Source organism: Megalobrama amblycephala, linkage group LG11 (assembly GCF_018812025.1).
Source record: "Megalobrama amblycephala isolate DHTTF-2021 linkage group LG11, ASM1881202v1, whole genome shotgun sequence".
Lineage (NCBI taxonomy): Eukaryota > Metazoa > Chordata > Actinopteri > Cypriniformes > Xenocyprididae > Megalobrama > Megalobrama amblycephala.
The window spans coordinates 15,540,351-15,567,990 of NC_063054.1; the positions used below are offsets into that span (position 1 = coordinate 15,540,351).

At 38.1% G+C, this 27,640-nt stretch overlaps 4 protein-coding genes across 8 annotated transcripts in view; 2 read left to right on the forward strand and 2 right to left on the reverse strand.

The window, feature by feature from the left end:
- Window positions 1-9,303, forward strand: part of lgals8a (galectin 8a) — a 41,951-nt gene extending 32,648 nt beyond the window's left edge. For both annotated transcript variants that reach the window (XR_007186988.1, XR_007186989.1), the window contains one exon: window positions 9,167-9,303. The gene's annotated coding sequence lies outside the window, so the exon portion shown is untranslated. The remainder of the gene's footprint in view (window positions 1-9,166) is intronic.
- Window positions 1-14,783, reverse strand: part of zdhhc14 (zinc finger DHHC-type palmitoyltransferase 14) — a 32,292-nt gene extending 17,509 nt beyond the window's left edge. Inside the window, exons 1-5 of one of the 4 annotated variants that reach the window (XM_048206302.1) lie at window positions 14,617-14,782; window positions 13,761-14,007; window positions 9,275-9,435; window positions 7,228-7,386; window positions 6,995-7,132 (exon numbers count right to left, since the gene is read on the reverse strand). In XM_048206302.1, the coding sequence (XP_048062259.1) occupies window positions 6,995-7,132; window positions 7,228-7,386; window positions 9,275-9,435; window positions 13,761-14,002 (700 nt within the window). In that variant the 5' untranslated portion in view covers window positions 14,003-14,007; window positions 14,617-14,782. Of the gene's footprint in view, window positions 1-6,994; window positions 7,133-7,227; window positions 7,387-9,274; window positions 9,436-13,760 lie in introns of all 4 variants that reach the window. The other 3 variants (XM_048206301.1, XM_048206303.1, XM_048206304.1) reach the window with 3 other exon arrangements.
- Window positions 14,784-15,434: 651 nt separating this feature from the next.
- tmem242 (transmembrane protein 242) lies at window positions 15,435-23,836 on the forward strand. Its single transcript, XM_048206311.1, has 4 exons — window positions 15,435-15,582; window positions 17,140-17,240; window positions 22,930-23,067; window positions 23,177-23,836. The coding sequence occupies exons 1-4, from the start codon at window positions 15,507-15,509 to the stop codon at window positions 23,288-23,290; spliced, it is 429 nt and encodes a 142-aa protein (XP_048062268.1). The 5' UTR covers window positions 15,435-15,506; the 3' UTR covers window positions 23,291-23,836.
- Window positions 23,837-24,196: 360 nt separating this feature from the next.
- Window positions 24,197-27,640, reverse strand: part of arid1b (AT rich interactive domain 1B (SWI1-like)) — a 95,731-nt gene continuing 92,287 nt past the window's right edge. Inside the window, 1 exon segment of the mRNA XM_048206310.1 lies at window positions 24,197-27,558. Coding sequence (XP_048062267.1) covers window positions 25,798-27,558 — 1,761 coding nt within the window. The 3' untranslated portion in view covers window positions 24,197-25,797.

Genomic DNA, 27,640 nt, shown 5'->3' on the forward strand with positions numbered 1-27,640 from the left:
TTCTAAATTTGTTTAAAAGACCTCCGAAGAACAGGCGAATCTCAACATAACACAAACTGTTACGTAACAGTTGGGGTGTACGCCCCCAATATTTGCATATGCCAGCCCATGTTCCCAACATTATGAAAGGCATTAGACAAGGGCAGGCATTAACGTCTGGAGCAGCACAGCCGAATCATCAGACTAGGTAAGCAAGCAAGAAGAATAGCGAAAAATGGCAGATGGAGCAATAATAACTGACATGATCCATGATATCATGATATTTTTAGTGATATTTGTAAACTGTCTTTCTAAATGTTTCGTTAGCATGTTGCTAATGTACTGTTAAATGTGGTTAAAGTTACCATTGTTTCTTATTGTATTCATGGAGACAAGAGCCGTCGCTATTTTCATTTTTAAACACTTGCAGTCTGTATAATTCATAAACACAACTTCATTCTTTATAAATCTCTCCAACAGTGTAGCATTAGCCGTTAGCCACGGAGCACAGCCTCAAGTTCATTCAGAATCAAATGTAAACAATATAACAATATACAATACTCACATAATCCGACACATGCATGCCGCATGCATGACGAACACTTTGTAAAGACCAATTTGAGGGTTATATTAGTAGTGTAAACTTTGTTTATGCACTGTTTAAGGCAAGCGCAAGCTCCGTGGGCGGAGAGCAGGAGAATTTAAAGGGGCCGCACAGCATAAATCGGCTTATATTTAATGATGCCCCAAAATAGGCAGTTAAAAAAATGAATTAAAAAAATAAATCTATGGGGTATTTTGAGCTGAAACTTCACAGACACATTCAGGGGACACCTTAGACTTATATTACATCTTGTAAAAAAACGTTCGATGGCACCTTTAAATCTAATGATAGCTTAGCTTATATCACATCAAACCATGCAAATGGTTGAAAATGATCCAATTAGCCAAAAGGACTATGGATGAAAATCTGGCATGTTTTACGTTTTTTCCATGCATTATTAATGTGTATTGTCCCTGATTAAATAAACAAATAAACAAACAACATTATTTCTGTAATAGTACTTCCTGGCCTTCTAGATAATAAATAGTACATGATAATACTATGTTTTCTGAACTACCTTGGAGAACCACAGTATATGGATATGTAACATGAGTATCTGTGAGTTTATGAAAATCTTTCAGTATCAAGCTCATTTTAAAGTATCATGATATTCCAATTTGATGTCATCACTGGTGCACTAGAAAGACTAAAACAATCCCTAAGCCACTATCTTAACACTCCCAATGCAATCACCTTCTGGACTGCTTCAAAGTCAGCCACTGTGTTTAATGCTAATGGTTTCCAGAGGGCATCTGAGGAGAAATTCGTGGGTAAATAAAGCCGCACTGAGTGTGCCCTGTCCAATAAACATCTTACAGGAGCCATTTGTCACAACAGTGCCCCTGCCCTCACAGCCTGATTGATCAGTTCTGTGCAGTAAACAGCGCTGAGCTCAGGCTTACAGCCTCTCCATCACTTCGCCCAGGAAGGAAACTGCTTTGTCAGCATGCTCATGGTTTCCCTCTGCCAGTCAACAGCAGAGATGAGGAGCTGATCGAATAATGGGAAGCCATACCATACAATACAGTGATGAAGCACCTGTACAGGGGTATTTTGGTGCAAATACTCACCAAAAATAAGATTCTGAAATGTTTTAAATAAGACTAGTTCACAAGCTTCTGCCCTCTCAAGTTTTGTGCCCATCACTTCCCGGGAAACAGTCATTATATTTAATTTATTAGTCGTAGTGAAAAAAAAAACACAAAAATTGTTCCTGCAATATGATTCAAATTTTTAACCCTGTCATTTACTTGCATAACTTAATCATATACTATAACCAAAAAGTAATTAGGCTTGTCGCTACACCAAATTGTTATAAATTGAACACAACCTCACAGGTTTCATAATTATCAGTATCACCACATAACGAAAGAATAGCTCAAATTAATTAATTAATAACTAATTATACAATTACTATATGTATTTACAAACTAAGTACAGTATCTCACAGAAGTGAGTACACCCCTCACATTTTTGTAAATATTTTATAATACCTTTTCATGTGACAACACTGAAGAAATGACACTTTGCTACAAAGACACATTGCTGTTTAGTAAGTGTACAGCTTGTATAACACTGTAAATTTGCTGTCCCCTCAAAATAACTCAACACACGGCCAATAATGTCTAAACCACTGGCCACAAAAGTGAGTACACCCCTAAGTGAAAATGTCCAAATTGGGCCCAAAGTGTCAATATTTTGTGTGGCCACCATTATTTTCCTGCCTTAATCCTCTTGGGCATGGAGTTTACCAGAACTTCACAGGTTGCCATCGGAGTCCTCTTCCACTCCTCCATGACGACATCATGGAGCTGGTGGATGTTAGAGACCTTGCGCTCCTCCACCTTCCATTTGAGGATGCCCCACAGATGCTCAATAGGGTTTGGAGACATTCTTTAGCAAGGCAGTGGTTGGAGGTGTGTTTGGGGTCGTTATCGCCCCTGCGGCCCACTCCGACACTCTACTTCAGCTCACAGTACATGTTGGCATTCACGGTTCCCTCATGAACTGAGCTCCCCAGTGCCGGCAGCACTCATGCAGCCCCAGACCATGACACTCCCACCACCATGCTTGACTGTAGGCAAGACATTGTCTTTGTCTCCTCGCCTGGTTGCCGCCACACACGCTTGATGCCATCTGAACCAAATAAGTTTATCTTGGTCTCATCACACCACAGGACATGGTTCCAGTAATCCATGTCCTTATTCTGCTTGTCTTCAGCAAACTGTTTGCGGGCTTTCTTGTGCATCATCTTTAGAAGAGGCTTCCTTCTGGGATGACAGCCATGCAGACCAATTTGATGCAGTGTAAGGCGTATGGTCTGAGCACTGACAGGCTGAACCTCCACCCCTTCAACCTCTGCAACAATGCTGGCAGCACTCATACGTCTATTTCCCAAACACAACCTCTGGATATGACGTTGAGCATGTGCACTCAACTTCTTTGGTCAACCATGACGAGGCCTGTTCTGAGTGGACCTGTCCTGTTAAACTGCTGTATGGTCTTGACCACCATGCTGCAGCTCAGTTTCAGGGTCTTGGCAATCTTCTTATAGCCTACACCATCTTTATGTAGAGCAACAATTCTTTTTTTCAGATCCTCAGAGAGTTCTTTGCCATGAGGTGCCATGTTGAACTTCCAGTGACCAGTATGAGAGAGTGAGAGCGATAACACCAAATTTAACACACCTGCTCCCCATTCACACCTGAGACCTTGTAACACCTACGAGTCACATGACACCGGGTAGAGAAAATGGCTAATTGGGCCCAATTTGGACCATTTTTATTAGGGGTGTACTGACTTTTGTGGCCAGCGGTTTAGACATTAATGGCTGTGTGTTGAGTTATTTTGAGTGGACAGCAAATTTACACTGTTATACAAGCTGTACACTCACTACTTTACATTGTACCAAAGTGTCATTTCTTCAGTGTTGTCACATGAAAAGATATAATAAAATATTTACAAAAATGTGAGGGGTGTACTCACTTCTGTGAGATACTGTACGTAAGATTTGCTATATAGTATACGCCCTATGCAAGTTTACTGTATGTAAGCGGAAAAACTTAGACATACTTAAATTTCTAACTAAATATAAAGAGCTGGGTGATAATATAGTTACATTTTGCGATAAAACAAAAAAAAAAAAAAAATTTGTAATGAGTAATCAAACAAATTACTTTTTCTCCCGTTACAACGCCGTTACCGTTACTGCAATAAAAAAATGCACGTTATATAATTGAGCTCACTGAAGCGGTTTTCATCTGAGTAGGCTTCTCTTAGAAGGACCTGCAAAGTTTTTTTTCTCTGGTGTGTGTTGGGGTTAGTCATACTCAAATATAATTTTAAACTGATAATAATGTTCGATGCTCTGTGTGTGTTTGTCTATGAGCATGCGAGCCGAGCGCGAGCTCAAACCAGAATACCCTTTGTGATATGCTGGATTGAAAAAATGGGAAATAAGTTGTTCTAGTCGACTAGTAGCTATTCATTTAAGCCATTAGTTGACTAATCACATTTATATTAATTTAATTTCTTAAATACTAGAGAGAATAAACCATAAAAATGAGCGTTTATGTAATAGGCACTCAAGCGCATGCATAAAGCTTGCCATAAAGAACCGGCAAAAGTAATAATTATGAATGTGACCAAAACAGCAAGGAGACATTTTAATTGTTTATTAATAAAGTAATGTTTTCTGAATCAGTGTCTGCTGCGAAGACGAAGTTGACATTGCTGATTCTCATCATCTCCGCATATACTGGACGCGCCAAGAGAGAAAATGCACATTTCATTCGGATTAGGCTACATAATCAGAGTAGCCTATTTCTTTTCGTTTTTAGATATTTCAAGCTTTCTATAGATATATTTCTCATGTCTGCAAGGCAAGCAGCCTCTGAGTTTCGGTTCTGTAGCCTGTAAGACGTGCTCCAGTTCACGCGCCAGTGATCGCGCCTGTGCCTGCCATGAGTCTGCTATATTTGCTTCTTATTTATTAAATCTAGGCAATTGATTGATGAAACATTGATTAAAATTAAGATACAATTTTTACAAAACGAAATTCACTTTAAAGAGAGGCTTTCTATAAAACAAAACTTAATGAAGTGGTCAAAATCGTGTCTGACCCACTCCATGTCTCCTGATATATTGCGCATCTTATGATGCATCTTACTCATGGTGTTCACATTTTCATAATCAAGTAAATGAATTTAAAACATAACATAGGACTATTTAAACATATATATGAAACTACATTTTCTTTAATGGCTACCAACACGTATAGTACAGTACAGAGAAATTTCATGTTGCGAGGAAGAGCGGATCATGAGTCACGAGTCGGATCAAGAATAATTTATTCTTTATTCTAGATTTATATTTAATATTGGGGGCATTCAAGTTATTTGACATATTTTAAAAAAAATTAAAGTAACGCAATAGTTACTTTCCCTGGTAATTAGTTACTTTTATAATGATGTAACTCAGTTACTAACTCCGTTACTATTTGTGAGAAGTAATTAGTAACTATAACTAATTACTTTTTTAAAGTAACGTGCCCAACACTGTTTGTAATACAGTATAATATCAGTTGAATTGAATGTACTGTTTGTATGCAGATTAAGTTGGATATAATATGCATCCAAATTGATATATAGTGTTGTGTCGTGTGATAATATAGTTTACATTTTGCAACAGCATAAGCAATCACACAGCTGAGATTTGCTATATTGCATATATTGGTATATGTGAGAATACTTTATTTATGCAGGTAAAGTAGGATGTACTATATATCCAACTTTAATATCACTGCTATGGTTTACATTTTTGACAATTTAGCAATCAAGTGGTTAAGATTTGCTGTTTGATATATAGTATTGTCCTACACAACTGCTTGATTGCTTTGATCATCGCAAAATATAAACTTTATTATCGGCCAGCTCTAATCAGCACTATCACTCTTAGAAAAAAAGGTTTAGGGGCTGTTTACACAGTTTTTAACAGTTTTTAACTAAAAATGAAAAACTTGATATATTTTTGACAATTTACACGACAACAGCGTTTTGGGGGCCTGAAAGGTTTCAAAGTGCAAGTTTTTGAAAACAATACCATTATCTTCATGCAAACCACAAAAACGTGAATTTGTGAAATCGGTGATGTCATGTGCATGCGTATTATGTGTTCAGTCTATAGGCACGTAGTGTTTCTTTACAAAGTGACACTGCCAACTACTGGCCTGGCATGAATAATACAGCATTTTTAATAGTTTTCGCAGATTTGTGTGAACAGGGATCGTTTTAACAACGTTGTCGTCTGTACACGTAAAACGCAAAGGAAAAACATTTCCATTTTTAGTACATCATTGTTGTGTGATCGTTCCCTAATGGGGTTCTATATAGAACCCTAAGGTTTTTGACTCAATTTTACAGAACACTTTATGCCAAAGGCGAAGCGGAGTGCATCCAAATCATTTAATGCACAGCTAGCCTTGGATTATCCCATTTATACCATGGTCATTTGCCAGCATTGACAAGTTAAAGCTGTTATTGATGTTTGCAACACACTATTTGACCTGAAGGGTAAAAATTATGGTTATTTTCATCAGTTACAGCTTGTTAGATCTAGCATTCTGCCCGCTTTGAATCAGACACAGAGATAAAGCAGTGCGGTAAGATTACATTTATTTGTATGAATGAATGAATGCATTAAATATCAAGAGATGAGAAGATGCATGTGTGAATTACCTGTGTGTGTGCAGTGCCTCTCTACTAACAATGAAGCTGTGACTTCAATTCTTTCAAAAACAGAGATGTTACCCCCCCCATTGCTGAGAAATATAATAGCTATTCAGTGAGCAAAGCTATTTCATTAATAAAGGCCATGGGGCAGCATTGACCACAAGTCTCCTGAATGTCTCTGTGTGTGCGCAGCACAATCTCCGATCTCTGTGTGCGAGAGACATGCGTGTGAGCTTCAAATTAAAATAGAGCATTTACAGTGATTAAGCTGACTTGGAACTACCTGTGCATTAAATGGTTTTATTGCACAGCTTCCAGCCAATCAGAATCGAGTATTCAGACAGACCATGGTATAAATAATGAGAAAGGTCTTAAATGATTGCATATTACTTTAATGTTTAAAGGGTAATTTCAATTTTAGTGATAAAGTATGTTTACGAGCTGTTTGATTCATAAAATTTAATCAACATTAAAAATTAAATTTTAAAAATCTAATAAAGCTAAATCCATAAAATGATCCCATGATGAGAACCCTTAAAACGTTCTATATATGAAGCGCCTGCTGAGTCACTGGTTTGTTCTGCTGAACACTGTTAAATGAAGAAGGTAAGATAAGATCTGTCATGTGTTTTGGGACTGAAGGGTGAAGTTATATAAGGAAGTAGGCGGTCAGAACTCTTACTCAGTATTACGTGCGTGATGACAAAGGCGAAGATGAAGATGGTGAGGAAGGAGAGTGAGAGGATGAACAGGTAGAAGAACCGATAGTTCCTCCTCCCCACACAGTTGCCCACCCACGGGCAGTGATGATCAAATCTCTCTGAGGAAAAATGCACAATGTTAGCACTTCTTTGCATGATGCTGACTATTACATAAACATATTTGCAGACACATTCGGTACACACACATGCTTACCCACGCAGTTGTCACATAGGCTGCAGTGTGAGGCCCGTGGCGGTCGGAAGATCTTGCAGGTAAAACAGTATTTGAGCTTGACTGTTTGACCGTTAATGACCACCTCTCTGGTTCTGGGTGGTGGTCTGTAGCCTGGGCCACTCGGGCCGTTGGTTGCATCTGTGAAACCAGAACAGACCCGAGACCGATTCAGAGATCCATTCTGGCAGAAAATCAAAAAAGATGAGGAAGTCCTCTATGGTATGTCAGTATAAAGGAATGTTCCAGGAACTCAACTTCTGTGCCATGCTGTTGATTACTACTAGAAAATTTACGGTACAAGGTGTTTCATGAGTTGTCTAAATCACATTATTCAATTTAAATATGTGTAATGCTTATTCAATCTTGTTTATAAGGACTTGTGGCTGTACTTTCAAAATTGCTTTTTTTTTTCCATTTATCCATTGGTCATTTTGTCTTGCCCCATATAGACATCCAACCTCCAAGCATTAGTGTACATTAATGTTTTAAAAAAAAAAAAAATGAAGGGCAAATTATTGTCCGTGGTAATTTACAGCATGTCACAAATGCTGAATCTGGAAAATTCTTTTACTGCAATAATTCACCCTAAAACGAAGACACTTTTCTTTCCATTTATTCACCCTTTATTCAAAACCCTTCTATTAACGGCATTAATGTATTACTAAATTATCAAAATGATCATTTATATTATATAACGTAAACAACTTTTGAGTTTTACAAAGCCAAATGAAACGCCTGAATTATTCACTGCAAATCTTTCCCTGCACTTAAGCTCTCAAATCAGATACAGTGCCTATAGAAAATCATCAAACCCCTTTGGAATACTTTATTTGTCATACAACCTGAAATCAAAAAAAAAAAAAAAAAAAAAAAAAAGCCATGGAGAGCATCATGTCGATGAACATCGATGTCAATGATGTTTGGTCATAAGACACACAAGAACCAATGGAATTTGGCATCAGTGGTGTCAAATTTTGTAGTCTGTTTCAGAGCTTCGGCGGAAAGGAAGATAAGTTAATAACTTAGATTTCAAAGCTATCATATGATTTCAGAATCCATGGATAACAGTGCACTACATTTATGGTGCTTTTATTATCATTTTGGAGCTTCACAGAGATTCTTCAAAACTTCCCATTTGTGTTCCATAGAAGACAAGTCGCATGGGTTTTAAGAGTAAGAAAATTATGACAGAAATTTCATGTTTGAGTGAACTATTGCTTTAATGGGGTGACATCATATGTAACCCTCAACACGCTATGCATCTTCTAAGCAGCACACAGCGCCGCCGGGGCTCACAGCAGTGTTTACTTGCTACTATATTATTCATACGAACAGCAGGGAAACATAACTCCATATCCCGAGCTTACAAACCTGAGCTAAAGTGCACTTCCTTGCTCAGCCCCAGTGATTTCAATTTTCCACCACTGGGGTCCACTAAATTCTGTCTCAACGAAAGACCAGCAAAGTCATTATAGAAGTGACTCCATTCAATTATAACCAGCAATTCACATGCAAGCAAATTAAATCAATCCGCGCACTGTGGAAAATCTCCAGTAATTTGTTGTGTTATGGCATAAAATGGCTTGGCTTGCAGTGATTTCACAGTACAATTCTGAATATAGTAAGAAATTACTGTTAAATCTTTCAGTGTGGTCCTTGCTGGCCCTTTAATAATACCCAAACCAACTATGAACAACCATTAACTTGTGACTGATTAAACTATCAGACTGAATAACATGAACAAATACTTTGAGGGACCATGAATCTTTGCTAGGGATGAATATTTCAGCAGATTTTATATTACTCTGGGTGTGCTGACAGCAAACCTGGGAGAGAGCATGCATTATTCATATCAAATGAGAAGAGAGAATAACATCAAATGTCTTCTGTCTCCTTTTACTGTGAGAATTCTCTGTAGAGCATTCCACAGACCTGCAACCAGAGCCTGCAAATTCAGCTCAGTGCGAAAAGAACAGAACGAGGAAAGACAGACAGGAAGAGCGATCATCTTGCCATTTCCTCCCACCTATCTGCCTCTCGATGTCTGCTGCTTCCTCTGGTGTGGCCCTAGGCAGGACGCCCGGGTCACTGAAGCTCGCCCGGAGAAGCATTCCCATCACAAAGACGAACAGCACTCCTCCGATGGCCGGAATGGCAGGAGTCAGGTTTGATGCCAGGAATGGGCAGCTGGAAGAAAGGGAATGGAAAAACTGGCTGTGAGTGTCATGCGGTGTTGCTAACAAATAAGCAAATAAGCCCCCCAGTTACAGACTTCTTTTTAATGGTCCGGTCTTTTGGCTGTAGCAAAAAGCAAAACCATTTACAGTCAATTTGCTATATAATAACATTACAACTGTTATTACCATGTAATAAATACTTAAGTTGTGTAATAAGGTGAATATTTATTGTGAATATAGTTGTCAGGGTGTTGGTAGGCATTAGCGTCACCAAAACAGCACAGCCAAAATGTTGAGTGGTTCAAAAAAGGTATAACAAACACTTCCTCCATCAGCCATTGGTTATTCAAACAGACAGTTCTGCCTCAAAGACAACCTACAAATAGCTCATTGTGCAAATGTGATATAAACTAATGCAATTTATTAAAGCAATTGAGACTCGTGCATGCTGAAATTGAACTTTTTTTGTATTACAGAATATTTTACAAAAATTAAAACATTTGACACAAATTGTGCATCATTCATTTATAAGGCTGTTAGTATATTATGGAACCGATACAAAGGAAATCGAATGCTAATTTAAATTTAGCTAAGCAAACGCAGTTATTAGCCAATACTGATCTAAATATGGGCTGATTTATTGGCAATCTATCAGTTTATGACTAATTAAAAACTGACTTATTTTATTATGAGATTTCATTATTACATGATTTTCTTTTAGAAATATAATTCCCATATAGCTCCCTACATTTTTTTAAAAAAAGGGGGTGATGGGGTGCTGTGCAATTATACACTAAAAAGGTGTTTTACTCTTATGTATTTATTTTGTATTTAAGCACTGCTGGAATGCAGTTGACTAATAAGGATCCTAGACATCTCATATAAAATAAATAATAGACAAGAATCAGCTGGGTAAAGAACAGAGGACTGATCAAATAAAATCTGAATCTCATCAATGAATAATCTAAATGAGAATAACCTAAATCTAATGCATTCTTTGGGACATGGGATAAAGATAAAATAAAATAAATCCAATCTAGCTCTTTTTGTCCACTTAGGAGTTAATGAAATGTACCACCATCTGTTTCAAAGCATAAGCAAATGGTCTGTGGTACAATGCCTAAAATTTGCCTGCTATATGGTATTCAGACTCCAAGACATAAACATTTTAGAATGCCTGCACTGTAATCTGATGGCTGCTAAATTGGCTAAGGGCATAGCAACTGAATTAGCCAAAATGGTCAGATGCTATCGACTAGCTTGTTAAAATAGCAATCCCCTAAGGGACCTTTTAAGAATGCCATATTGTGTTTTCCACCGATTCTAGGTGTCACTGTCAGATTTACAGCTCTGAAGATTCCTTGTAAAGTGGTCTCCAAGGAACAGTTCTTAAGTTGTTGTGACGGACGGAGAGGTTGTACAGGGTCGCTACATCCCAAGTCCATTATCAAGTTACACTTTATACATGGAGATTAAAGTTGCTGAACTCAAAAGTCTAAAGTCTAGACTATAGAAACAGTGATGCTGTGCTGAAGTGAGTCAAGATTAAAAATTATGTTTAAGTAATGCATTTACAATAGTAGTCTATGGGGAATGCGATAAAGAATCTTTTTTTTTTTTTTTTAAATAAGTATAGCTGCAAGACTGAAACATTATGCACTACCATTCAAAAGTTTTTCTCTTATGTTTCTCTTATGGCCACCAATCTATTTGATCAAGAATACAGTAAAAACAGTAATATTGTGAAATATCATTACAATTTAAATTTTCTGTTTTAATATGTTCTGAAATGCAATTTATTATTAAGGACAAAGGTGAATTTTCAGCATTTATTATAAAATCCAAAAGTCCACAAAAAGAGAATATTTCTTAATATTAAAATTAAACTATAGATCCATTCAAATACTTTGTGGAGCTGAAACTAAATTACATAAAACAATTAAAACAGACACTTTAACACGAATCTTTTGCAGTTAACTTCTAGCTAGCAAGGTAGCAATAGCTCAAGCTGCTGGGAAAATGAAATTTGTTGTAACTTTATCAGTTCGAGTTATGCTTAATTTAATCAGTTACTGAATTCACATAACTTTCTTCTATTAAGTACAATTCACTTTTCAGTAGTATTTGAGTAAAACTTGTTTCATTTAATAAATTTTGACTGTCAGGTTTTATATTCTTCAGTGTCACATGATCCTTCAGAAATTCTAATATGCTGATTTGGTGCATTTATTTAAATAGAAATCTAACAATGTCTTTACTGTCACTTTTGATCAATTTAATGCATCCTTTTTCGAATAAAAGTATTATTTTTCTTTCAGAACACTTTTGAACTATAATGTATGTGTTTGATAAAATCATTTACTAACCATGCAAAGCTATACGAGTTATATATAAAATTTTTTACTTCATGACCACGTTAAGATGGTAAACATGATAATTTTATGAGCAGGGATACCAGAAAGGAACATAATGTCATGAAGCAAACTATGCCCACAAAAGTATCGTTGGTAGCACATTACTAGTACCAGACTTTCATCTGGTAACAAAAGTAGTTCAAATATAACATACATTTTTGTACTGAAGAAATAATATATGGGTTTTAATAAAAATACAAGCTGCACATTTCTGTTTTTAAACACTCTAGAATGTCTTTCACCACAACCATCCAAACAGTTATTTCCTGTGGTAAAAAGTGTCATGGATGCTGTCAATAGATTGTAAACTCTGAATTTTGCTTTAAATTTAGTTAGTCTTACTGCTTGAGCTACACTGATCCATCCTGTCCACTGTCAATAAATCTAGTTGAATACTATTTCCTGTTTTTATTCCAGCCCATGATACACAAGCTGAACGCAGTCTCAAGGGTGTTTCGCATTCAACCTAACCATTAATATCTGCTTAAAATGATTTACGAGTAAACGACTTGCTTTGAACTGCGCAACAGACCAACACAACAGCCTTTCACCAATGCAGCTAATGTGTTTTCATCTGTAGTCTCAGCTAACTGGGTAAATGGCTCAAAAAACCTCTGTAATGACTTTATAATCGTTTCAAAAAGCATGACAGTACTGACCCTAAAGCACAGAAAACACAACTGCGGGCTGGGTCGTCCTGTTGTTTCCTAGGAGACACAGGCTGTTCCAAAAGCACACAAAGATCGGGAAAGGGAAACCGTTGCCATGGAAACAGGACCGCACCAGTCTATGTTTTGGAAGTTGTGGTATGGAATGTATGGGGCTTGGAGAGATGGGGGATGGGACACTGGAAAATCTCTGTTCCACACATCCCTTATCCACAGCAGCCGTCTCAGGATCCCACACTGAGAGATTTTTAAACAACCGTCGAAGTGTTACAGGCAAACATGCTTCAAATATGCAGAGCTTTGCATTTTCGTTCCACCTGATATGGGTTTTTGCTGCAAACTCTCCAAAAGACTCTGAAGATAAGGCTCTCTTGTCTAAAGATCTTTGGAAATGTCAGGAATCCAAATGTCATACGTCAATAGTTTCTACTCTAGGTTGGTTAAACTTCACACAAGGAGTTCCTTACAGCATGCAGTGTGTTGGAAGTTACGTGGACTGAAGTAATTCTATTACACCAAATTTACCACTTGTAAATGTCCTTCAGCGTCAGCGAAGGGGTCTAAATTACTGCACTGGCTTGAGTGGAACTGCACTTCAGCATCCCAGACCACAATTCAGCTTAAATGAAGCACAAAACACGACAACTCTTCATCAAGAGTAATGGTGAAAAATACAACAGGAAGGACCTCTAGACCAATCTTGTTTACACAAGGCTAGTTACGGTCTCTGGGATAAAATTTGCATTTTTCTCAGCTAGTGTTTGCATATCTACACTGTTAATGTCTAGTACTTCCATGAATGTGGGTATGAAAGTCTTCCTATTTTGAAAGCATTTGGAGTTAATCAACAGTAATCATAACGATCACATCAAACTAAAGAACAAAACAGTACTGTAGTGTACAGAGATAGCATCAGCTGGTACTGAATTTTCCTATATTTACATACCATGGTACTGATTTACTGCGCTGAGGTCCTTCAAAGAATACTATGATATATATAGATTCCAAAAGAACCATTTTCGGTTCCCCCAAACTTAACTGATTTTCTTAGTGAGAAAGGTTCTTCAGATTAAGAAGTTCTTCTCGACTATAAAGAACATTTTGTGCAATGGAAACTTTCCATTGATGGTTAAGGAACTATAGTTGATAAACAACCTTCGCTTTTATCTAAGAGTGTACATGGCCTACAAACATTTTGGTAGTGTCTGGGGTAGAGAGAAGATTAGAGCACTTCAGTGGGTCAAAGTACTTACTCAAAGGCAAAGAAGAGGCCACTGGTCACCAAAATGAGAACCATGGTAAGGTAGAAGACCCCAGTCTGCTTTGCCATCATGATCCGCCCGTTGCAGTAAAACTTATTTCGGCCTGGAAAAACCTGCCATTTCCTTTTAATCTTCCTTTTCTTGCTGTGTGGGGTGTCCATGGGTGAGGAGTTGTGTGTACAGATCTGATTGTACTGGCACTCCCGAATGGGCTCCTCTACCCCAAGATGCATGTTGCCTGTCATTTACCCACCAGTGATAAAACAAAACTTTAAAGCAGCACAAGTGAATCAGTAATTCAAATGTCCTCAAGAAACGAACGAGACAGCAGGGTCTTGAAGAAACATCTCTGATCTGATGGAGAAAGCATTAGGCTACACAACCCAGTCAGAGAAAAGCGTGGAACTGTAATCAAGGAACCATTTTCTTAGCTCCATGTTTTATTGAAATTTACATTAAAATTGCTAATATTTACATCCGAAACGATGGGCTTGGAATAAGATCCGAGTGTTTGGTTTACATGTTTGTTTGGATAACTCCTTCATTGCAGATGTCTATCCCCAACACAACAGGATGCGCTCCAGGACACAGAGGCATGTGGACATCATGCCCAGAAATGTAGCTTTGTCTGTTCGCGTCTCAAAGATTGTAACTCCTCTGATTCGGTTCGGAAGCGCTAAATCCACTCAAAAGATTTGGAATATAACGTTAAAAACGTCCTTCCGATGTCCTCGTAATCCCGTTCGCGAGAGGGTCTTTATTGCATGAACGCCATCTAAAAATCTAGTTCTGACGCCGCGCGCAGGATATTACAATAGCAAACAAACAGAGGTGTGTGTTTAATCACCTATATCGATAATGATGAAGGAGAGAAAGACAGAAACAGAAGAAGGATTGCTGTGCGCAGGATGTGGATGGAGTAGATCACCGCGTGAACTGCATGAGCTCACGGCACACGATGACCCTATAAACAGCGGCGCCGTCTCAAATCATAATGAGCTGTCTATGTAGGCAGCATATTTGGGGGGCGCTCACAACAAAGTGAGCTGTCTGTATAGACAGCTTTCAAAACCTAGTGGTCTAGACAGCATTATTGAGTACGTGTCTTAAATCCAGCTCGCGTCCAGTCTAGACAGTATTTTTGAGCATGTCTCAAACACCGACTACGCTCAAACCTAGACAACATTTTATTTATTTATTTATTTATTGTGTTTGAGGGATGGCAATCATATGCAGGTTCCGGGTCAGACTGGATTCAGCTTGTAGCATCAATAGAAAAAAATAAATATAACAAAACATTAGACATATGTTTTCTCCGTCCGTGATACCCCGAATGCTTTCTATGTAGGGAGCTCACCCCGTTTCGAAACACAGTCGATCTGGTCGGCAGAATCTCAGTCCTCCTCTCACCAACACATATCTAGTTCAATAACATTACGGTTTGTTATAGTTTTAAGAGGTTTGCATCATGATGATCACGTTAATCACTCATAAACTTTTGCAGCATTATTGTTACTCTGTCAAAATTAGAATTTTATATGGATTTTACTTTTGTTTCAATTATAGATACACCTTAAGAGTCAGAATATAACAGTAAGCACGCTTATAATGACATCTTTGTCCAGTGAAATGCTGTAAATCAAATCCACTATTTACTGTTAGTAACTTAGCTCTAATATGAAAGGTTCCGCCTGATGTGTTTCCACCGGACTTGTGTGTAAGTCGGACCCGTTCAAGATGTCAGTGGAGCAGGCGAGCTCGAGTGAGGCAGTCAATGACACTGTTGAAGACGACAAAACACACTTGATTAAAGGTTTGATGTATTTTGATAGCATATGCAGTCATTGTTATGAACACGCACAAGCTTTATGAATTATCCGTTGACATCACTCATGAAGCAGCAATTTGGTTAACTGATCTTAGTTGGATAAGTCACAAAATATTGAATCAGAAATTTAGAAATATAAATGTTAAATATCATATGATGTATGACGACAGTATGGTCCATATTCGCTACATTCTACATTTCTGGCACTTTTGATTCGCATGTAGTGATGTAGTATTCGTGAACAGATCTTTATTTGAGTCGACTCTTTCCAGTGAATTGGTTAACGAGCCATATCTTAACGGTTCGTTCAGGAATCGAACTGAATCGTTCCGAGCGATTCTCGAGTCAACAACTTATTGAACTGAGAACCATCTGTTTTGAGATGAACCGTGGATTTTAATGTTTGAATGAAAAAATGCTTTAATAGACAGCAGAAATTTTACTACTGGAAATGTGCTAGATGACCAGGGTTGAGATAGAATTTTAATAAACATTTTTATCAAACTTTTTAAAAGATGTAAATTTTAGCTTTATATTGTAAAAGCAAACTACATTTAGGTGGATTTAGCACCTTAAAGTACTATTAAATTAATAATACCATTATGCTATATAATGATAATATTATTAATAATAAAGCAATTTTTACTGGCATTTTTGTAACCATAAAAACTGTTATCAGCATTTTTGTCCAAAATAAATTCTTACATTCTTACATATTTCGAAATTGTGGCAAATTTGAGCAAATTTCATTTTCAGTGCCTTTTTGCTTAAAAGTTTGGTTAATTTTTGAGTTTTACCATGTTGCTATTATGATTATAATTGATGATTATTGTTATTATTACTAAATACAATGACCACCCATTTTCCCATTTATTTTTTCCATAGGCACTTTAAAAACTGTTCATGATTATGAGTATAAAAACAATAGGTTTATTGATAAATATTCTGAATGATATTTACAAATAAGTAGTTTGAGAGTGTATGGACACCAATGGATTATGTCATTCCCAATGCTTCATGGGAGTGGGCATCGGCCATTTCCATGGTATTATTCACCTGAATTGTGGATCTCTCATCAGGATTATGTTTGTGTAGTTCATCATTCAGCAATTAAATATGGTTTTCTTAAAATGTATAATAGATCACAGAAGCATATACCATTGATCAACATCCTCAAGACTCTTTATACAGTACATTATCACTAAAAATCAGTTTCTATCTGGAAGCCCGCAGTTGCGCTCGATGCGTTTGTCATGTTGTCTGTTGAAGATGAATGCATGAGTCTGGCTGCAGACCTGCACTCTCAGTCCACACTCTTGCCAACAAATCCAAAATGTGCTGCAGTCAGTGTTAGATGCCTTGAAGTATTTCACTAAATACTGTAGTGCAATTGTAATACATCATGATTCTTTCTGTTTTAAAGCCAATGGCTATTATGTTTTTGTTGAGGTGTATATTTTTGTCAAGACTGCTGTCATGTTATCGACACCATGTGCATAATATTAATCTCTGTGTGTTGCGTCTGTTGTCTTTTGTATTCAGGTGGTGCTTTCCTGGCTACTGTAGCCACAGCGGGCATGATTGCAGGGTTCGGCTCCACCCTTGCCATGGCAAAGAAGAAGAGTCCAGAGTGGTTCAATAAGGTATCGAGATTTTCTGCAATATAGTAGGAACTGGAAACATTTCCTTCAGTTTTCCACCAAATGCCATGTGAAAGTGAAAAAATTATTAAATATATTGCTGTCGTAAAATATTATTATTATTGTTTTGTAATGTGACAGTAACAGTAATGTTTGACTCAACAGTGTTCCAAAAAGAGTGTAAATGAAAACTGACTCTGTCTTAAAGGGTTAGTTCACCCAAAAATGAAAATAATGTCATTAATGACTCACCCTCATGTCGTTCCAAACCCGTAAGACCTCCGTTCATCTTCGGAACACAGTTTAAGATATTTTAGATTTAGTCCGAGAGCTTTCTGTCCCTCCATTGAAACTGTATGTACGGTAGACTGTCCATGTCCAGAAAGGTAATAAAAACATCATCAAAGTAGTCCATGTGACATCAGAGAGTCAGTTAGAAGTTTTTGAAGCATCGAAAACACATTTTGGTCCAAAAATAACAAAAACTACGACTTTATTCAGTATTGTCTTCTCTTCTGGGTTTGTTGTCAATCCGCGTTCACGACTGGGTTTGGAACGACATGAGGGCGAGTCATTAATGACATAATTTTCATTTTTGGGTGAACTAACCCTTTAAGTTGAACAATTAATTTTAAATCATTTAATTAATTGTTGTTGTTGTTGTTGTTGTTATTATTATTAGGGGGCAAGCAACAAAGGTTGGCATTCTTCTTCTTCTTCCGCTCTTGAAGTGTATGGCAGCCCATAGAACCGCTTGCTGGAAAGTTGTGAAATTTGGCACACAGTTACAGGACAGTCTGACCTTTGGCCATAGCAAATTTGGAGTCTCTAACTCAATCCCTCTAGCGCCACCAGCTGTCCAAAGTTGCACTTATGTTTATGCTAATAACTTTAACTGTAAGGGCTAGAAACAAAATTCTTTTTTCCGCAAAATTTTTCCGCCATTTAGAATTTTCCGAAAAACGAACTCCTCCTAGGCCGTTACTCCGATTTTCATGAAAATTGAACCAGATCATCTTCAGACCATGCCGACAAAAAGTTATGGAATTCAAGTCGATTCCTCAAACCGTTTTCGTAAAACACGCGAACGAATTGTACGTAGTGCTTGTGAAAATAGACATAAGGCTGTATCTCCGCAACGCTTTTTCGTATTCAGACCAAACTTCGTACATGTCATCACAAGCATGACCTGAGGCATCATGCAGTGTTTCGGCGCAGCGCCACCTACTGGTGCAGAAATATAAAGAATGAATACATTTTTTTGCTTATAACTTCTGATGGGTTTGTCCAAAAATCATAAATTTGGTCTTGTTAGATTCGGGGCATCATGCCGAGTCGAATGATAACCAATTTTCCCATATCGGACATTTTGGCCGTCGGCCATTTTGAATTTTGTGCTAAAATGCTGTATTTTATGAACGCATTAGCATATCTTTACGAAACTCGGTATGGGCCATCAGCACAATTCCTTGAAGGAGCCTGAGAAGTTTCGGACCAGTGCCACCTTGTGGTCAAAAGTTATAACAAAATTTACAAAAATGCTAATAACTTTTGACTATTTTAACTCATTGTAATGAAACTGGTCTCAGTTGATTCCTTAGGTCATGCCAAGAACACAGATATCAAATTTGCCATAGTCAGCTGAACTTCCTGTCCGCCATATTGTTTTTCTTTAAAAACCTACTTTTTGAACTCCTCCTAGACCGTTGCTCCGATTTTCAGCAAAATCGAACCGTATCATCTTCAGACCATACCGACAAAAAGTTATGGATTTCAAGTCGATGCGTCAAACTGTTTTCGTACACCGGAGCAACGAATTTGAGGCATGATGCAAAACCCACTCTTGAAGCTGTATCTCTGCAATGCTTTGACATATTGACACAAAACTTTGCGGTTGTCATTGTCAACTCACTCTGACCATACCACAACAATTTGGACACAGCGCCACCTATTGGTCGAAAGTGATGAACCAGTAAATCCTAATTTTTGATCATTTTTCAGCTCTTTTGCCTAAAATGATACTTTTTCGAACTCCTCCTAGGTATGTCGATATGTCAAACCGTTTTCGTACACCGGAGCAACAAATTTGAGGCATGATGCAAAAATGACTGTTGAAGCTGTATCTCTGCAATGCTTTGAAATATTGACACCAAACTTTGCAAGTGTCATTGTCACCTCACTCTGACCATACCACAACAATTTGGACACAGCGCCACCTATTGGTCGAAAGTGATGAACCAGTAAATCCTCATTTTTGATCATTTTTCAGCTCTTTTGCCTAAAATGATAATTTTTCGAACTCCTCCTAGGTATGTCGATATGTCAAACTGTTTTCGTACACCGGAGCAACGAATTTGAGGCATGATGCAAAAACGACTCTTGAAGCCATATCTCTGCAATGCTTTGACATATTGACACCAAACTTTGCAACTTTCATTATCATCTCACTCTGACCATACCACATTAATTTGGTCACAGCGCCACCTATTGGTCGAAAGTGATGAAACAGTAAATCCTCATTTTTGATCATTTTCAGCTCTTTTACCTAAAATGATCTTAATTGGTCTTTAATTGCTCACTGTTGCGGTTGGTCTGATGCTCACAGCCATGTCAGCTGGCTTCTTGTGCCGTTTTTGTGCTTGGCCCCGTAATTGCTGCTTGCAGCTATATTTATTATTATTATTATTATTATTATTATCAGAAATAATTTAATGCAGCCATGTTCCAAAAAAGTGTAAATGAAATGTGACCCTGTCACAAATAAGAATATGGAATAAAAAATAAAAATCATATTATTATTATTATTATTATTATTTTCAACTATAATATTCTACTCAAAAGTTGTTCCAATAAAAGGGTAAAAAATGAAAAATGACCCTGTCATAATTAAGTGGAATAAAAAAAATCTAATTATTATTAACCATGTTGTTGTTATTATTATTATTATTATTAACAACTATAATATTCAACTCGTCAGTGTTCCAACAAGTGTAAATTAAGTGACCATGTCATAATAAAAAAAATAAAAAATAAAAATCTATATTCTTTTTCTTATTATTAATATTATTGTTATCAACAATAATATTCAATTTGACAGTGAAAAAAAAACCTGTAAATGAAAAGTGACCCTGTCATAATAAAAAAATAAAAAGTTTTTCTTCTTATTATTACATTGTTACAAAAAAAGTGTCCGTCACAATTAAGTGGACCAAAAATTGGCTTAAAGGGGTGGTTGATTATGATTTCATTTTTTAACTTTAGTTAGTGTGTAATGTTGCTCTTTAAGCATAAACAACATCTGCAAACTTAGGATGCTCAAAGTTCAAAGCAAAGGGAGATATTTTCTTTTAAAGAATTATCTGTTTAAGCACTACAACAAGCTTCTTCCCGGGTTGGTGACATCACTTACCCTAAAATTTACATAAATCCTGCCCCCGAGAACACGCAACAAGGGGGGTGAGGCCATGTTATTGATATACAGTATGTAACACAAATGCAATAGCATGTCATAAATGCAAAATGACAACATGACAAGTTATAACCGTATTAATATCTTCATGCAGCATATATTCTCTGACTCTTTAGGCATCTTACAACAGTTCCCACACAAGCGATTTATAGATTATCGTGACAGAATATGCTAATCAATGTCTTTAAGATAGTTAACTCATCAACTACCTAAATTCATCAACTAACCATTCAGAAACGTCCTGTTGCATTCTACCTGTTGTCACTTCTTCTTGAGTCTCTCCATCATTGTCCGACTCCGGTTTGAACATAAAAGGCTGTACAGTTTCTGACATTTTAAGTAAGTCTGCGTGAGGTAATCGACGCTGCTAACACGAGCTCTTGAAACTCCGCCCTTTTCTTGAGAGCAGCAATCCATTTGCATTTAAAGGGACACACAAAAACGGAGCGTTTTTGCTCACTCTCAAAAATTGACAAATTTAACATGCTATAAAAAAATATTTTGAGCTAAAACTTCACATACACAATTTGGGGACATCAGACTTATTTTACATCTTGTAAAAGTGGCAGTATATGATCCCTTTAAGTTTCCTTCACAGTGTGAAGGAAAAGAAAACTGGGATCTTAGTTCAGCAGAGTGTGAACAAAGTATGAGATGTTTCATATCTCAGTTCAAATTACAATATCGATATTTGTTAAAATAATCACAGTATGGTTCCATATTGTTGACCCATTTAGTATTGTGTTATATTCAGTCATAGTCCTGAAATATTTTGAAATGTGACATCATAGTGCTCCTCTGTTTCCAGTGAAATCTTTCTTGTTTTCTTCTGGTTATTCCTCTAATCAGCAAAGCATGCCAGGCTTATGTCAGTTAACTTAACAGGATTAGACATTGCGCAAATGCAGACATCGATTCCATTTTATGACTTGTTTTGAACATGCACCTAGAAATGAACAGACTCTTTTTGTCTGTTTTTTGCATTTCTATTTTTAGGCCATTATCCCACATCAGTAAACACGCATCTTGCCAGAAAGGCTTTTTAAGTGGCTAAATTCAATATGAGGTCGGCGACGAGACAGATCACATGTCTTGCCCAGTTCCATTAATGACAAATCACTTGACTAGATCCGTTATATACAGCAGTGGTTTCAGGGCAGTGTCAACTTGTCCTGGACTATTTGTTCTATGAACATGGATGAAATCTCAAAAAGAATATCATAAAATTTGATGTACTCATAATTGTACTACTCATTTTCTTCAGAAAATGTAAAAAAAAATTAATAAATAGTTTCTTTATCGGTCAAAATTGTATTACATTTTATTATTAAAAACTGTAAAATATGATCCCAGCGCATGTTCTCAGCCGTAAAGCACGTTCCTCGATGGCTCTAATAACAGCTAATCTAATTTGTTGAGCAGTAAAAAGACTAAATTACATTAAAGCAGTTAATGTTATTAGTGGTGACTGCATCTTTTGTTTTGTTTTTTCTTCTGTACTCAAACTAGTTAGTTGTCAAAGTCAACATGAAATAAAAATTAACCCCATTTAATTTAAAATATGTTCCTGATCTTATGCACAATATCAAAAAGTTTTTGTAATATTTCATCAAAATATGATAACTTGCTCTCTGAAACAACTCTCTATTTTGGTTCACATTATGGAAGAGGAAAGTAGCTAAAGGTGTTTCACCACCTGTCTGTTGCTTGCTGTGACCATCACAAAACTAACAGTTTCCCTCCCAAAACCTCTACTGTAGATGAATATATGAGCGGCTGTTTTTTTTCCACTCTTGAATGCTCCCAAAATCTGAGACAAAATGGGGTTTGGTGAAGCTGAGTCCATAGAGTCAAGGTGAAATCAAACATTTAATGCACATTTTAATACTGGTTTGGTTGTGCAAAATGAATCTGTGTCTGTTATTCCTAATGAAAGTGTTTACCAAAACATAGCAGTGTGCTCTTCCTCTGAAATGACTTCCGGATGTCGTTATGACTCAATTAATGCTCAATTTCCATGACCCAATAGATAACATCCTTTTTTACTTCTTCCTGTTTTATTCATAATGTGTCAGATTACAGAACTAAACGGTTGGGAACCGTGTTTCACTTGTGGTACTTTAGCAATAAAAGATGTGCAAGCATACCAAACAAAATATTTTGGTACAATACGACAACGGATATCTGCAGTTAATGGCCCTCTTTTGCTTATGATGTGCTCAGGGTGTAGTGGGAACTGCTGCGGTGCCAGAAAGTGGTGCGTCGTTAGCACTGCGAGCGTTGGGATGGGGTTCACTTTACGCCTGGTGTGGAGTTGGCGTCCTCAGCCTCACCATTTGGAAGGTCCTGGGCGTCCACAGCGTACGTACATGCTTAAAGTGATTGCTTTAGATGCCATGTGCCCACTTTCATCTATTTCCCACTATAATCTGCAACCTTTGTTTGATCATATGTCATTTGTCTGTTGCAGCTAAAGGATTTTCGCCAGAAAATGCAATCCATTTTCCCCGCTATCCCCAAAAATGAAGAGACTCAAGAGAATTCTGCTCCCTTTGACTGGAATTCTATCTTCAAGTCAAAATGAGCAGAAATTGTAATTTATTATCAAGAAATTGCAGCCTTAACTGACTGTCTGGAAATAATATTTATCAGATGGTCAGTCCTGGTCAAGTGTGAGGCAACAGGTCAGTTCAATCATCTATTTTTGACCCAGCAACTGGATTAAGTATAAACCATGAAGTTACAGCACTGGAGAATGCCTCAATGAAGGCCCGGAGGACTCGGCGTGGTTGTGTTTGCCTTAATTTCTTGTGCCACACTGGATTTCACAAGACCTGTGTCAAGAGATTTGGCAGTATTATGTTTGTTCATACTGCAGTATCTAAAGTATGAGCTATTTAATTCATACATGTCAGGTCAATTCTTTGCAGTCCAGCTAAAAACAGTGGTCTTTTTTGGTAACCATACTTTTGGAACATTTGTGTGGTCCTTGCAAATAATATTACTGCCCTTTGGCCGGTGGTGTTTAATGTTTATACTTTAAATGTATCAAATTAAAGCGGCTATTGTGTTAAATTGGTGTCATGTGATTGCAAGGTCTAATAAAAACATCTTATAATAGTCTTTGAAAGATGTTTTCAAGCTGTCCCTGAAAAGCACAGTTTCCTAGAAAAGAGAGGCCAAGGACAAAAATGTGTGCCCTGCAGCGACTAAAAAAAAAAGCTACAAAACGGCACTCCCTCAGAGTACGCCAATGTGAGAGTGTTTGTGCTTTTTCCCCCTGCGCATTTAGGCCACATAATCTGGTTAAACTGTGGATGTGACAGATGCAACATAGAGCACTGAGTAGATGGCCAAAAATGTACCCATCAACCTTAACTGCCAGTGAATTACACTTTTTAAATATTACAATGTTGAGGATGTACATGCTTAGGTAACTTTGTTGGGCACCTGTGACACAAAAAAATAAAAACAACACTGAAGAACAACGTTCACAGTGCTCGACCAAATTTCATGTACATTTACTTTTAACATGTGGAACATGTATAAAGACTTTATACTGAATAAACAATGGTCATCAAATCATATGGAGCAAAAAGAGCTTACATAAAGAGTTGTACATATTTTTTGTTAAAATCGTTAAGTCATTTTGGGGTAACTTTCACATTGAATTACATTTAAGCCATCAGACGTCTTTCAGTTAGCCTGTAATTTCCAAAATCTAAGGCCATTAGAGGGAGCCATTGCTATCTCTGTCACACAGAACTTCATTATAGGACACACAGGAAAGTCTTTGGGGGCGTTCACACAGAATACATTCTTGCATTAAAAACATTGGAGTGCAACCGAACTAAACGGGTGCGTTTACAGGCGCATTAAATCCCATACACAATTGCTAATGTACATGCTTAATCCACTGGAGATGCTTTTCCAGCACCCAAATTCATCTGACTGGTCCATTGTTGTAAAACCGACATTGATCTGCTGTGCAGCGTTTCAAAGTACAAACTATATTCAACTTGACGACACAACGACCAAATATGTCTGTTTGGCATGTGCGCATATGACCAACAATTAAAAAAAAAAAGCGAAGATCGAATGCAAGAACTCGCCCTGTGTGAACGGCCCCTTACAAGTTTGAAGACTATCCTCACCTGAAAACAATGACTTAATATTCATTTGCAAAATGTCAGCATGTAGCATTAACTACTCACTTTGTATAATACCACATCTCTTGGAGGAAACAAAAATGTGAAAGGGGCCCATTTAATGTACAGTTCCTATATACAAATTGACCCGTGGATATAGTATAGAGAAGAGGGGTAACCGAAGCACTTTGAGTTTGCCGTCAGAGAGAGGACCCTCTGCGGCTGCACTAACATGGAAGCAAGTCAGTTTAGAACTAACACTCGCTTGACCCTCAGATACTGGTGTGGTGAAACAGTGCAACACTGGTGGTCAGATCAAAACATTGCCTGTGGTCATTCACATTTCATCATCTCCCCTCTGAGCCAGCTAAATCTATTGCACAATGCTTTTTTCAGAGCTGTATACATGTATGTCTTAAAATCAGTGTTTTTTTTTTTTTTTGTTTTTTTTTTCTTTTATCGCAACACTTTGCAAGAGAAGTTCTATCTACAACATGTCTCACAATTTAAATAAATCTGCATTCCCCGAATAAACAAAGTCCCACAAGAAAACAAACAAAACACTGCATCAAAACAATTAAAAACATTCTGAGAGCAAAATACTCTAAAAACTAACGGTATCGGATGCCAACTTTGGTTAAAACAAATGAAAGAAAATACACAGATGAAACAAAACAAATAAAAAAAGAATAGAAAAAAACGAAAAGACCAAGTATTAAATATCTGTATTAAAATCATTTAAAAATCCAAAATGAAAACTGGGAAATGGGGCAGAGGAGCTATATATATTCTCTATATATTCATTTGTATGTAAAAACAATTTTTGTTTGTGTTCTTTTCCTTAAATAAAAATATAACACCAACAGTTCTGTGTGATCTCTGTGGCTCAGCTCAGCCGCGCATTCCCATGATGGCACTCTAGGCTCCCGCTCCTTTGTGCGTGTCACGAGCGGCCAAGCTTAAACAGTACCTCACACAGGATGGCCGCCACACCAGAGTTCAGCACGGAGGACAGCGAGATATCAAGAAGCCTGCTCTCGTAGAGCACAAACTCGGGCCTGTTCTCCTCCACTTGGGCCATGGCCAGCAGGGCTTTGGCGGCCCGGCACATCATGTTGATGCTGGGCGGCTCAGGATGGGTGGGGTGTCCCATGTGCAAGAGACTGTGAGGGCTCTGCTGATACTGTGCCATGGCAACACTGTCCTCTAGGAAGCTTATCAAGGCTCCTACGCTGCCCTTCTGCAGGGCAACGGCTCGGGCAGCTGTTGGGTCACCCTGTGCAAGATTGGAGAGAACAGCTACGGCCATTTCGCGGCACACCTGACTCTTTCGTTCACCAACATGCCGCACTAATGTAGCAAAGAGGCGCTCCTGTCTGCTAAAAGGGGGTGTGGCCAGCAGAAGGTCAACATTAGAGTCTTGGATGCTCAGTTTGCACAGACACTCCAGCACCAGCCTCTGTGGCGTAAGCGAGGAGAAGCCATTTGCCGTGCAAAAGGGGTCCTGGGCCTCTGCTGAAGGGCACACCATCCAGTGGAGCAGCCCATCCAGGATCGGAAGGCAGATACTTTCTGGATAAATAGACAGGTCTAGCTGTCCTGAAATGTTGGCAAGGGTGACCAAGGTGTTCTCACGCAAGGCACCAAGACAGTCCCACCACCATTCATCTTTGCTGCATGCCAGACCTCGCTCCTCCTCTCTCTGGTAGGTAGGCGGCATCCTTTTTCTTTTAGGGTGCTCATGGTGCAGAAGCACAAGTTTTCCAAGAATGAGCACTAAACCTGGGTGCCGAGCCATTTCACTGTCATTGCCTGGGACAAAGGAGAGTCCACGAATGATATTGGACACACAGATGCAGCGCTTAGCCAACTCATCTTGCCAGCCCTCGGCTACTGAAAGAGGTGCTTCATCCCAGCATCGGGGCTCGTCTTCCAGCAAAGTAATGCTGCTGTGGTTCTCTCTGTTGTGGAAGGGGAATGTCTGAGTTTCTCCTTCTGATAGCGGCCCTGGACGAGAACTTAGCATGTCATCTACAGTGGCTGTCAAGTTTTCCTCTGAGGGCCCTGGAAGTTCTCTTTTCAGATCCTCTTTCCTCCTGAGCCCCTCTTCAACTGTTTCTTTTTCAAGTGCCTGCACACCTTCCTGATTCTCTAAGGGCTTCTGTTCTTCCTCTTCCCCACGTCTCTCTAAATGGGTCTGAATGTGAGCAGTGGAGTCCCCTCCGCCTGCCTTCCAATGTAGCAGACCACTAGTAAACTCCCCGGCCAAGCCTAGCAGCTCTGATCGATCCTCCACAGAATCAGCCACAGCCTCTCTCTCCTCAACTTTCACTGGGAGCCTGTCATACTTACTGGCTTGCTTGGGTCTGGGCTCCACTGGAGGACATGGTTCTGTACCAGTGTTCTTCTCTTCTTCGACAGCCTTACCCTCTGCCAACTCTTCCCTTTTTTCTATAATGAGTGCTGCTGAGCTGCTGGGCTGAGGTTTCTCAGGCTCCACATCTAATTGCTTTTCCACCTGTTCTGTAAGGGATTGGCTTTTTAGGTCTTGATTGGAAGGTAGCTCTTTTTCTATGGGTTCTGAACATGAACCGAGGAGAGTTTTCTGACCCTCTGATCCAACTTCATATTCTTCAAGGATCCCAAATATCTCTATTAAGCACCTTCTGAAATATTCAACAATGAGCTCCAAGAAACCGGGCAACTAGAAAAACAAAAGACACAAAATCTATTACATTATCATAGCAAAATTGCAAAAATTGATATAAGACTAACACAAGCCTTAC